The 13858-nt window shown below is 44.9% G+C and overlaps 1 protein-coding gene across 2 annotated transcripts in view; it reads right to left on the reverse strand.

Moving 5' to 3' along the window:
- The window catches only part of FIP2 (potassium channel tetramerization domain-containing protein / pentapeptide repeat-containing protein), a 45235-nt gene that overhangs the window by 15042 nt on the left and 16335 nt on the right, over window positions 1-13858 (reverse strand). For both annotated transcript variants that reach the window (XM_087370220.1, XM_087370219.1), the window contains 3 exons: window positions 13386-13469; window positions 13138-13184; window positions 2847-2920 (listed from right to left, as the gene is read on the reverse strand). In XM_087370220.1, coding sequence (XP_087226346.1) covers window positions 2847-2920; window positions 13138-13184; window positions 13386-13469 — 205 coding nt within the window. The remainder of the gene's footprint in view (window positions 1-2846; window positions 2921-13137; window positions 13185-13385; window positions 13470-13858) is intronic.

Below are 13858 nucleotides of genomic sequence, written 5' to 3' on the forward strand. Positions count from 1 at the left end.
AGAAATGTCACTGAATACACTGCGGAAACAAGACCAATGTGAGCTCCCTGGCTCCTCACTGCCTCAAGGCATACACTGCATAAGCTTCCAGGCAAAAGCCCTTTGAAAATGTCACCCAAAAGCTGAGATTTGCACTAAAAGCATAAAAACCCTGTGCAAAATCAAGGCATTACCTTCTCGAAACAAGATAACTGTGCAACCACCACACACTGTGGTACTAGTCACCTCAAGCACGAGGGACACGAGGGTACTTGCTGTACCTTCAACACACAGTTTTAAGAACTGAACAGCCGGGAATGCTCTCTCTTTCTTCTTTCCCCAAAGAAAAACTGCTGTACTTTCTGTACCTGTGTACTTGTGCAGGGTACCACTGTACCTGTTGTACCTGTGCAGGGTACAGATCCAAAAAAAAATTTTTTTCGAAATGCACTTCCCTGACGCAGCTCCCTAACGCAACTTCCTGACGCAGTTCATACGGCGGCGTCCGTACAGTACGGACGCCTGTACGGTGTCCGTACGGCGGTACGGATGGCCGTACGTCCGTACACGACTATACGGTGCGCAACCTGGTTGCGCACACGCAGCTAGCTGCTGCTGCGGCTAATGCTGCCCCGCGCTGCCTGCGTGCACACCTGCGCGCCGCCTCTCTGCCCGCGCTGCCTGCGCGTACATGCGCGCCGCCTCTCTGCCCGCGCTGCCTGCGTTGCCTGCGCAATGCCCAGCTCCACCCGCTGTGAGCTCGCTGCTGAGGGCACGAGGCCCGAGGGGATAAGGAGGGGTAGAGAAAGAGGTAGGCAGGAGTGGAGAGGGAGAGGGAGAGATGAAGGCTCTGATACCAGTTGAGAGGGAAAGAATGAGGGAGAAGTACAACGGGGAGAGAGTGAGAGAGAGGAGTGACACAATAGATGTGGGTGTGAAGTGATGAGCCACACCACAAACTCATAGGTTTTATTAGGATTAGGTTTTTCACCCTATGACTGTCTTATCTTTAATAAAGGGGTGGCAATGTGCCTTTACCCCAACAGTGCGAACTGGGACTATTCATGAATTTGCTAAATGGAAAACAACATACTGAAGATCAGGCCGTGTGTGACACAAATATATCAAGCATCCAGCCGCCTACTGATGAAGAGTGGTGTCAAAAGGCTCAGTAGCATCATCCAAGCAGAAACGGAAATTTGATTCCAAAGGTGTAGAAATCTAGTTTACAATCCTCACATTGAAATCTGTGTAAGATCTGTCCAATGTATTTGTACTGACTCATCATACTACTACCCTCAACATGAACAAACTGAATTCCAAGATAGTAGTGGACCTTGCCCAAATCTGTCATAGCAAATAGCTGCTGCAAATCAGCCTTGAAGGCTGCAATATGCTGTGTAGAAGGGTCAGTCAAAAGCATCTCATCAAGATATATCATTAACATCAGAAGCACACATAACACTTGTGGACATAAAGAGTGCTCTCTATAGGACTGTTCTGAAAACCAAGTTTTAGAAGATGAGCATGTATCTCGGCATACCAAGCTCGGGATGACTGCTTCAAACCATAAAGGGCTTAGCGCAAGCACATTTTCAGATCCTTTGATCTCAAAAGCAGGAGGCTGAGTGGTATACACTTCTGCATGCAAGTCTCGATGAAGGAAAGCGGTTTTGATATCCAGTTGATGCACTTTCCAATGATGATGGGCTGAAAAATACCAGTGTCGCGCCTCCACTCTCATCCCCAGCCACCTCGACCATCCCACTGGCTTCACTTGGCCCCATTGTGCCCATTCCACCTCTCCCACCCAATGGCTAGGAGATGCCCATCCTTCACCTTTGTCAGGGGGAGACTCCTCCAAACATATAACCAACTGCTGCCCACGGAATCCAATAGGAAGAACCCTTGTTTCCACCCCCAGCTGCTCCAAAATGGCAAGGGGTAAATGAGCTTTTCTTTCTTGATAAATCTAATGTGATTGCGGACCACTATTCAAAAATTTGATGATAGCTCAATGTAGATGGGAGCAATGCAAAAAGGACCCTATACCGATACTGCTATCACTGCTATATCCATCACGGATGAACATGTGCAACCATGATTTATTTTCCAGGTATTCTCGTGACGTTTCCAGAATACTTCAGCCATACCATCCTACGCAAGTCCACAACTAGGAGACCATGGACAACCACACACCCCCACCGTCGCCAATGCTCTATTATAGGTTTTTGTGCCACTACAGCCTCGTATACCACTGGGCTGACCCCTCCGCCAACGTACCACATGCAACGACCATGGCCAACGCTCTATTACAAGTTTTATGCCACCGCATCCTCGTACACATCTGCGCTTCACCCGTCCGCCAACTCCCAAAGGATCATCGTAGTGATGCCACACCACAGCTTCCATCCTCTCCAGAGGCTCAACTATTCTATCCAATAGTGTTTTCCATGATTGTTTTGTATTTGTCTCAGATGTAGATACCCACTTAGAGGCTCCGCCCATTCAGCTCATTGTATCTAGGCCTTTTAGTCTTATAGACCCTTCGGTCTTTCGAAGATCTTATAGACCCTTCGGTCTTTCGAAGATCTTTTACTAAATTTTCTTTCTTTCTTTCTCTCCCCTCTTCCCTCCCTCCATAACACTTCCCCCCTCTTTCTCCCCCCCCCCCCCCCTCCCTCCATACCACTCATGATTTCTCCCCCTTCTCAATTTCCAAGCCTTACCTCTCCCCTCCCCATTGCTTCCATCTTTCCGCTCCTCTCTTCGTCCACCAAAACAATGCTAGCATACTTAATTTCATATAGTTTCAAACAGACATACTAAAAAACATACTCAAAATCAAAATTGTTTGTGTGTCATACCTTGCATACTTGCACTTTGCAAATTGGCTCCCGCAAGCAAAGACCCTCGAAGGCTAGCTTTTGTAAAGACACATCTACCAAGACCAATTTCCATCCATATTAGCGGAGACCAAAAAAAAACTACACCGAAAGAATTGAATCTCACCATCTTACATATCAAAGCAAATACTGTCAAAATAAGCCCAAAATAATTATCACTGGACTTCCATAAACATTACCATTTCCAAAAAGAGCATGTAAAATGTTACTAAGAAGACATTAGATTGAAGCATTTGACATCTTTCACAGAGAGAGCTGATAATAGATAGAGCAGTCTCAATGTGGGCAGCCTCAAGGTTGGAGCCTTGAATTTTCATGTACTAGCTTGTAGATGACAAAGAGGTACATTCTATCGATAGCTAAGTCATGAATTGTTGGAGGTGATAATAGATAGAGCAGTCTCAATGCGAGCAACCTCAAGGTTGGAGCCTTGAATTTTCATGTATGAGCTTCTACATGATAAAGACGTACATTCTATCGATAGCTGACTGATGAATTGTTGGAGGTGATATCAAAGGTTTAGAGTTTGCAGCAAAGAGGTACATTATGTCGATAGTTGCCAGTCTAGTACCAAGTGTGGACTCATGTTTGTTGGAGTGATTTAAGCATTTTAGAGTTTGTGGCTAGAGAGGGCACATTCAATCAATTCATCTTTTCGATCACGGGCCCCAAACCCTTGGAGAGAGTTAACCTTACTAAGGTCAAGGGGAACGTCCCCAAACGCCCTCTTCTCTTTAAGCAAATGCAAGAGAGACAGTATCCTAAACATGGCAACATCCATTCCACCTCCAATGCTTAGTCTTACTCATAACTCGTTTACTCCAAGCATTTGACATTACTTCCTTTCCTCCTAGCACGCTAGTGTGCAACTACTTCAAGATGACAAACACTCAACCAACACACTCATTTGTATGTGAAGATATTATAACTAGAGCTACCAAAAACAGTAAGAAGAGAAACCCCTAGTACTCAAGGCAAGATCTTCATTCGAACCACCCAGAGGTGGTTCATTCTTTGCTAGTTCTCTAGTGCCTATGCACCGGTGTCACTGGCAGCACACATCTTCTCTTCAGCTGAGCATCTATGTCAGAGCCGTGCTTATGCGAAAGCGCGTTTCCGAGGATTTACTTAATTAGAACAAGAAATTTTCATTAGCTGAAAACTAAACACTCACATAGTCATAAAGCTGAAAATAACTGAAAGAATGGAGCACACAAACGCGAGGCCGTGCGGGGTTCGAACGAGAATTACCCCCTGTCAGACCTCAAGCACCTAGTAATGATGAAATCTTAATACAATAGTATTCCAAAATTTAGGACAGAACCTCTAAAACCCTAGGAAAACATAGATCTAAAAAACACTCCTTTATGAATGTAGGAGGGAGTTACAATGCTTCCATATGTAGAATAACTACCAAAGATGTAGCACGTGTAGCCGAACTTGGTGATATCCTTGGAATCTCTATCAGATACCACAAAGTCAGCCAACAGAACAAGCTGAAATCAAATTCTTGGTGCTTTCTGCATCATCCTAACGAAGATAATGTCACAATCACTTCCCGTGATAGAAGAGTTAGGAAACTTAAACCCACAATCAAAAACGATTGAAAACACTACTTTTTCCTTTACTCTGATAGAAATTGTTCCAACACCCTCAATCAATAGCCAACAATGAATCCATCACCTAGGAAGATGCCAAATAGTGTCAAAACCCAAAATTCTTGATAGAACAGTGATCATACGGTGTTCAAACATAAAATCAAAACCAAGAAAAACACTATTTTCAGCTGGGGGGAACATCAAAGAACAGCCTTCAACATTCTTTGAGAGGTGTGAGATAGGAAAGCAATGGAAGGGTGTTGAGAGGTGGTTGAGAGTCACTAGTTATAAATTGTCATGACTAGCTTTGGGCAAAACTTGGCATTTCTAGCCTTAGCCTCCCCTCGGACTTGTTTCATCTCCACTACCCTCTCCCCTCCCTCTTCTTCTCCTTATGGATTCGCGATCACAACAAGCCATCACCATCCCCATCCTTTCTTCCAGCCTTCCCTGCCTCTCAATTCTAAATATGTATCTCACAATGGAAGACCAAAGGACAACCAAGTTTTTTTGAGGCCTTCCTATATAGTTCGTGCTTCTTTCCACATAAGCAAGGAAACTGCTGACTTGTAATGTCTTCGAGCTCACAGTGCTTCAAAGTTCTTACTATCAGGGAGTCAAAGACATTCCTAATGGAGCCATAAAATTGTGTCCACATATGGACAGCAAGCAGTAAAACGAAAAACAGTAGAAGAAACCTTAATCCCTCATTTAAGCACATGTCTAAACAGCTTATGAAACTTGGCAGCATGCTGATGTGGGAGCTCAATGACAAGTGGCAAACATATTGATGTGGAAGCCTCATGACATGTGGCAAACATGCCGATGTGGCAGCCCAATGACACGTGGCAACATGCTGATGTAGCATCCCTATGACACGTAGCAACCTACAACTGGAAAGCTGCACACGGCAACATGTGAACACATGCACCATCCTTTGGACATCATGGCAGGGCCACTCATGACACATGTCACCTCATGTACCAAGTGTCCATCCAGCCCACCAACATTCAAGGAACCATCCACCACGACTGCAAATGAAACTTGCCTTGGGTCATAGCCCACCAAGGCCAATTCTAGCTGCATAACTCAACAATCTAGACACAAACACGCCTACTTGGCAAACTCTCCTAAACATATAACGGTAGGGGGGAGACCCAACCCACTCTGGGAGCTCTGAAGGAGCGAGAGGATGTCTCGTCCCTTTGCAGTTCTCCGTTCCCACTTCATGAAACTGTCCTCCTCCCCCTTGGAGCTCCTTGCTTCAACCTTCTTCCTCTCCCATGGAGCAATCTCTCACCCCCTCGTTCTACAACAAAGTGCAGACTTCTCCTCCCTCATGAGCAAACTCAGCCAGCAATAGCCATGCATCCTTTTTTCTCTACTCTACAGCTAGTTATAGCCTAAAGCAAATAGTTCATTTGCTAGCCCCTAAGCTCGGATTTGCAGCCAACCATAACCTACAGACAGTCAGTGTCACAAGGACCTAATTTCTAGTGCATGCATGTTGGCCTGCATGTGGACAGGACCATGGGAAAACAAGGGGCGACGTCAAGGGTTGCTTTATGTGCTAGAACCCCTAGCATTTGTGCCTTGGGGAGAAATGTAAGGTCTAGGGCCAATAGGGGCCCAAAGAACCTTAGAAATTGAAGTTTGTCATTGGTTTGGTCCCACTAGAGGGGGCAAGGGGCAAATGAGCTCTAAGATTTGGTGGTGACCAACTAGGGCTTAGGGGCAAACTAAAACATGGGTGCCAAGTGGGAAGCCCATGCAATTAATTTTTGGAAAGGAATTCCATGGAAGGCTCTTGGCAAGCCGACGTGAGTAAGGAGGAGTCGTGAGATTGTAGAGGGGTGGCATCACATACGAGAGCAAAGGTCCATGCTTGGCTATGTGTACAAACAGGAGCGAAGCTGTCTATGGGACTAGGTAAGACAGAATGCCGTACACGATGAAGTATGTGTGCTAAAGACTGTGAGTACGGGCTGCAAAGGTGATGTGGAACAGAACTGCCATACGGAATGCAGTATGGGCTGTTAGTTGAACGGATGGGCTGAACAGAATTGCAGGCAGAGGCTGAGTACCACTTGTGGTCGTACATGTTGTACAGATTATCTTTCCTAGAACAGGCCATACAATTTACACATTTCACGTACCGGAGCTGTCCGTAGGGCTGGAGCTATACAGAAAGATTCTGTTGTGCAGTACGGACTGCACCGTGGGTGTTGAACGCAGAACCTATGAGGCTGAACGTTGTTGTACGAGTGCAAATGAATAGGCTGGTCATCACTTTTCACCAGTGGGATCTGGACGTCATCACCAGTTGAGAGCTTGGGCTGACTGCTTGCATAGTGCTTTGTCAGTTGGTTGTGAGCTGTCCAGAAGGGGCTGGCTGGTCACATAGAGTATGCTCTCTATGCAGCCTATTTTTGGAAGACCTATGTCGTGCAGGGGATTCCACAGAGCATAATTTCATGCTTTGTTCAGGCTTCCACTAATGCTGGCTGTATTTGTATGCTATACAAATGGCTAGGTGGGCCTTGGTAATGGTTATTGTGGGTTGTGTGGCCTGGTAAGGCTACCAGAAACAGTGTTGGGCTGAGTGCCTTTTGCGGGATTAGAATTAAATGCTTACTGTTAAGCTTGGTGAGAGCAATGCATAACTAAGTGTAAGCATGGGGCATTGATGCCTACCAGAGTATGAAGCATTGCCAATGGATGCTAGCTGTGTATCCTTGCTTTATCCTTGTCCTGAGCAGGTGAATGGCTAAGAGGGCACTCAAGGCAGCTAAGGGAGTCTGTGTGACCAAGTATTGGTTGCTAGGAACAGGCCTAAGCTGCATGCAAGTGTTTTGGACCTGACATGGTTGCTCTTTAGCTATGCTTGATGGAGGTCAGTTTCAGTAGATATTATGCTTTGGCTTCTTTAAGAGATGGGTCACATGCAGGAAGTGGTTGCTAGGCAGATGGCACATCTTGAGTACAGCCTCGCTGATGAGTAGGCTGGGGTCTGGAATCCATGCTTGGAATGGGAAGTATCCCTGGAACCCCAAGAGGGATGGTACAGGTGTGACTGCCTTAGTGTTTGCTATGTTGTGATGCCAGTTCTCTTATGGAAATCAAGTTGATGTCTCAAGATGTATATTGTCAATAGGGCGAGAGACTATTGGTCATGGCAGTCTTGGACAGTGGAGAAAGCTCTTGTATGCTTTCTTTCTCTGCTTTGTGACTAATTGGGACCGGTAACAGCTATGGGGAACTGTATGGCCAAGTGTGGTTACTAGTGACTGTTAGAATTATTATTATATTCTAGGCAGTGGCCAATGTAATGTAATAAGTGGGTTAGGGGCACTTTTCCCTCTTAGAGGTTTTTCCCCGTAACCACAGTCTAATCTCTAACTAAGGTTAGTGATTAGATAGGGTTTTGTCACTTAGACAAAACCCTCATCTCTCGTTTTGTACTTCACTTCATTCAGTACACTTTGGGTTTTGTACTTCACTTCATTCAGTACACTTTGGGAGTGACCTACGTTTAGCTCACTCTCCATTTTGCTCCCTCTTGCTCTTTGCCTGTTTTTCTCACATTTGGTATCAGAGCAGCTCTCCTTCCCGAACCTTCTCCCTACTCCCAGCTCCCGCATTTCAGCTCCAACACTTCCGCCCGTATAGTCCGTACGACTGTACGGATTCTGTACATGCATCCGTACTTCCATCGCCATCAGCTTGCCGTACATCTGTGCCGCCATCCGTACTTTATACGGATCCCGTACTGCACATCTGCACCACCATTCCGTACTGCATCGCCAAATCGTCCATACTCCGTACACCTGCATTCCGTCCATACAACAGTACGACTGACGCACAGTCAGTTCCGCTGTACTTTTGTACAGCTATACAGCAGGCGTTGTTCAGTCCGTACTACTACTGACTGTCCGTACAGTCCCGCGGTCAACATCCGTACTGCACGTGGGAGTACGTACCATTGTACCTGCATCAAGCGTCCATACAGTTGTCCCTACACAGTACGAATTTCCGTACATTTTGCAAGCCTTCGTACCTTTCATTGGCGTCAGTACTTTGTGCAAGTTTTCCTTGCAGGATCTTCTTGCAGTTTTTCCTTTGCAGGTTCTTCTCTTTACAGAGAAATTTGGGCTTTTGAGCTATTTGCAGGCACATTGCATTCTTTGGAGTGCTCTTGTGCAATTTTTGGGCAAACATTGCAGTTGGTTTGCAGGTGTTGAAGAAATTTGAGGCTTTTGCAATTACACTGCAATTTTGCAATGAAATTTGAGGCTTTTGTAGACAGAGTGCAAATTGTGCAACATTTGGAGCTAAATCAAACTTGAGATGTTGTGGATTTGCCATCGGGTAAACATGCCATTGGTACCAAGTCATACGGTCAGTTATTGCAATGGCTGCAAATTTTGTTTGGAATGTCCATCAGTTGGACATATAAACAACCTTAATGGGGACTTGCAGGAAGAGGTTTATGTCAAACAATCTCCTGGATTTGAACTTTCTCGCAATGCACTTCAGGTTTGCAAGCTTAACAAAGCTTTATATGGACTAAAACAAGCCCCATGTGCATGGTATGCCAAGATAGATGCATTCCTAGGGGTTACACAACAGTCCCACGAAAAGCACCCTCTACATCAAGAAGGATGGGGGGGATATTTTGGTCATCATTATTTATGTAGATGACATGCTGCTCACAGGGTCAAATGAGGATATAATTGCAGATTTTAAGGCTGAGTTGAAAGCTGATTTTGACATAACAGATTTGGGCATGTTAAATTTTTATTTGGAAATCCAGTTTATACAAGACAAGCATGGCATTGTTATGTCTCAATCCGAGTATGTGCAGAAGCTCTTGGATCGGTTCACCATGCATGATTGTAAGCCTATAGCCACTCCCATGGAGCCGGGGCTGAAGCTTACTATGTATGATGCAGGTGAATCAGTGGATGTCACACTTTACAGCCAGGTTGTTGGATGCCTCATCTACTTATGCAATACACGGCCCAATATTCAGTATGCAGTATCTCAGGTGAGCAGATATATGCACAGCCCAAAGACAACACATTGGCAAGCTGTAAAACGCATCTTTCGTTATTTGCAAGGCACAAAGTCTTACGGCTTGATGTTTCCCAGGGAGGGTGACTTGCAAAGCCATGGTTACAGTGATTCAAATTGGGCTGGAGACTATGACATCAGGTAGTCCACTAGTGGTAATTGTTTCTTTTTTGGCAAAGCTTGCATTTCTTGGTTGAGCAAGAAGCAATCTATTGTAGTTACTTCTGTAGGATCGTTAAACGATAGAGAGAGTGCAAGGTACAAAGAGTCGATAGATGAACAACCGTCACGTCAACTAGTGCTATGAAAAAGTACATAGTACTTGTACCTAGACCCTAGGACTAAGTGTCCTAGGTGTCACATAGGACTAAGTGTCCTATGTGGCATAAAAGGCACAAAATAAACTAAGTGCCTATACCTATGCCTACAGCACATACAAGGGCCCATAGGGCATCACTAGAACTGGGAGAAGATGGCCTACAAACCCCCCTCCATGGTATGGGCTGAAGTATTCTGGAAACGTCTCAGAATACCTGGTATTTTCTGATCATGGTGGCACATGTTCATCCAAAAGGATATAGCCACTTATGAATGTACAAGGTATGTCAGATCACGTAACCAAGGGAATCAAGTGTAAAGCCTGGCGGAAAACTTCGAACTTGGGACGAGGAAGTGCCTTTGTAAACAGATCTGCTATGTTGTCCTCTATGGAAAGATAGGACAACTCTATGTCTCCTGCTGACAACCGCTCTCGAACATAATGATAATGAACTTCAATGTGCATGGTACGCGCATGAAACACTGGTTTACGCGCAATTGCCAAGGCACTCTGGCTGTCAATGTAGACCATAGTGGAGGATGTCTGGCGAATACCAAGATCTGTAAGTAACTGTCGAAGCCAAACACACTCTACTGTAGCGGTGAAAGCTGCCCTGTACTCAGCCTCACAGCTAGATGTGGCAACTGTTGGTTGCTTCTTGCTAAGCCAAGAGATACATGAATTGCCAAGCAAAAAAAAATTGCCAATATATGACACTCTGGTGTCGGAACATCCTGCCCAGTCACTATCCATGTAAGCATGCATGGTAAGTGAGCCCTGATCACCATAGAAGAGGGCTAAATTCTGAGTGCCTTTGAGATATCTGAAAACTCTCTTCATTGCCTGCCAATGCTGTGAACTGGGCATGTGCATGAATATGCTAAGCTGAGATACTGCATACTGTAAGTCAGGTCTGGTGTGACATAACTGTTGATAAAGCCGTACATGTTATACCAATTATCTTTCCTAGAACAGGCTGTACAATTTACACATTTCACGTACGGGAGCTGTCCGTAGGGCTGGAGCCAGTACGGACTGCACCATGGGTGTTGAACGCAGAACCTATGAGGCTGGACGTTGTCGTTCCAGTGCAAATACACAGGCTGATCGTCGCTTTTCACCAGTGGGCTCTAGACGTCATCACCAGTTGAGAGCTTGGGCTAACTGCTTACAAAATGCTGTCAGTTGGTTGTGAGCTGTCCAGAAGGGGCTGGCTGGTCACATAGAGTATGCTCTCTTTGCAGTCTATTTTTGGAAGACCTATGTCATGCAGGGGATTCCACAAAGCATAATTTCATGCTTTGTTCAGGCTTCGTATGCTTTATTCTCTGCTCGGAGCATACAAATGGCTAGGTGGGCCCTAGTAATGGTTATTTTGGGCTGTGTGGCCTGGTAAGGCTACCAGAAACAGTGTTGGGCTGAGTGCCTTTTGCGGGATTAAAATTAAATGCTTACTGTTAAGCTTGGTGAGAGCAATGCATAACAAAGAGTAAGCATGGGACATTGATGCCTACCAGAGTATGAAGCATTGCCAATGGATGCTAGTTGTGTATCCTTGCTTTATCCTTGTCCTGAGCAGGTGAATGGCTAAGAGGGCTCAAGGCAGCTAAGGGAGTTGTGTGATCAAGTATTGGTTGCTAGGAACAGGCCTAAGCTGAGTGCAAGTGTTTTGGACTAAATGGTTGCTCTTTAGCTATGCTTGATGGAGGTCACTTTCAGTAGATATTATGCTTTGGTTTCTTTAAGAGATGGGTCACATGCAGGCAGTGGTTGCTACGCAGATGGCACATCTTGAGTACAGCCTCGTTGCTGAGTAGGCAGGCGTCCAGAATCCATGCTTGGAATAGGAAGTATCCTTGGAACCCCGAAGGGATGGTACAAGTGTGACTGCCTTAGTGTTTGCTGTGTTGTGATGCTAGATCTCTTATGGAAATCAAGTTGATGTCTCAGGATGTATGCTGTCAATAGGGTGAGAGACTATTGGTCATGGCAGTCTTGGACAGTGGAGAAAGCTCCTGTATGCTTTCTTTCTCTCTTTTGTGACTAATTGGGCATCGGTAACAGCTATGGAAAACTGTGTGGTTACTAGTGACAGTTCCAGCAGCTTAGGGATGGAGAACTACTGCCAGGAGTACTGAGAGCGGTGAACAGTAAGGGCTATGCAGGGTATGTGGTTGCTCACTGGGATGTGGAGGGCCCCAGTTGTAAGGAGTGTATCCTTTATGTAGCCTGGGTTTCAGGGCCTCTCACTTAATTAAAGAAATACCGGAAGGGGCGCCAAGGTTTGGGGCCAATCTGTGTCTTTGTCTTGGTGCAAGGGCACTCTAGCTCCCAATCTGCTGGTAATACTTTTGCTGAATTGTTAATGTAACAGTGTTGACTGGTTACTTGTTAGTTTACTGCCCTCCAATGTATTGGAGGCCGGTTTCCAGCCTTTTTCGTAGCCTTGCACTGAGCAAACAATACAATCTAAAGATTTATACAGTCAACTTATTCCGGACACTTTTGCTTAGCCAGAAGAACAGCCCTCTGCCAACCACAGCAAGCTATTTCTAGCCAAGGTTCATGCTGAGCCTATTGTGGCAGCCCCTCTACTCGTCATCCAGGTAACTACAGCCAGAACATCAATGGGGATTTTGACCACCTCGTTTGGCGTTGCAATAGTGTTGTATGCTTACTGATCAGCTCAGTCAACCCTACATATTCTTGCGGACTTACTGAAAAAATCTCTTTTTGTTGAAGTATTAAAGGATGTTGAAAAGATCATGGATTTTTATGTTTACTAACATCTGAAAAAATAGTGACAATGCACAGGCATATTCCCTCAGGATAGAGGTGCCGTTGCCTTATTCATCTCATTAAAGATCTGCAGCCCAGAGAGGAATGCCAACCACATGGTACCAGGCACATGCACTCTCACAAGCTTGACAGGACCAAAAACCACATAGAGGCTTTCTTTTCAAATGTACTCCACACGCGCACGTGCGTGCACGCGCACCATTTTTTTGTAAGCAGCAGTATTTCATTTAGAAGAATGTACAATCATAGCTCTTTCAGAGTGGAACAGCTACTATACACAAGCGCGCACACACAATGTACACATGCATGTGCGTGTGCATGATATACAAAATCAATGCTACCTTCTAGAGGTCTATCACATATAAGCAAATCAAGCATGAAGAAAAATATCAGAAGCAAGCACCTCAGTAATACAGGCATACAAGCAGAATGAATTTCATGTCAGCAATGGCGGTGGTCTTACTCACGAAGGACTGCATTATGGAAGTTAGAACCATCTGCTTCTGCATCCTGTAGTAAGAAGACAATCCTCATGAGGATGCAAAACCTTAACCTGGAATATAATATCTAGTCAATGCTTTTGTTATTTGCATCCTTAATATACATATGGCTTCTTTGTAAAAGAAGCTCCAAAGAGGGAGTAATGCAAACATTTGCACACAAACCATAACACTCAAGCGATTCATTTCTCTCACAATGTAGTCAACTTACAGTGAAGTTTGCAGATTGAAGGTTTGCACGAGAAAAAAATGTGTTAATAAGCCGGGCACAGCTGAAGTCTGCGTGAGACAAATCCTGCAAGCATCAATTACAATCATTAATTGAGAAAGCATTCTTGAACCACTACCCAGAGTTTTGAATTATAACTCGCCCTTAGACCTAGATCACATCTCCATTATTTATATTACATGACACTCTGATTTATTCTCTCACCGCACTTTTTTCATTCATACCACGCTTCAAATATATCCATATCTGAGCTGTATGTGCATGCCAGGCGAGTGACGGTTTCTCTAATCTGGTTGAATGCATTGATTGGCCAGGCTAATGTCCTAAGACTCCTAGTTCTGCATTTAGAGCATCCACATTTTTAGCACATAATAAAGCTTTTAAATGTCATCCCATTAACTGTATAAAGTTCAAGTATCTCTATTGAGCTTGAAAGTTGTTTGCTTAGCTGAAAC

The sequence above is a fragment of the Dipteris shenzhenensis genome, chromosome 31 (genome assembly GCF_047967505.1).
Source record: "Dipteris shenzhenensis isolate YYH24624 ecotype China chromosome 31, Dip_SZ_1.0, whole genome shotgun sequence".
Taxonomy (NCBI): Eukaryota; Viridiplantae; Streptophyta; class Polypodiopsida; order Gleicheniales; family Dipteridaceae; genus Dipteris; species Dipteris shenzhenensis.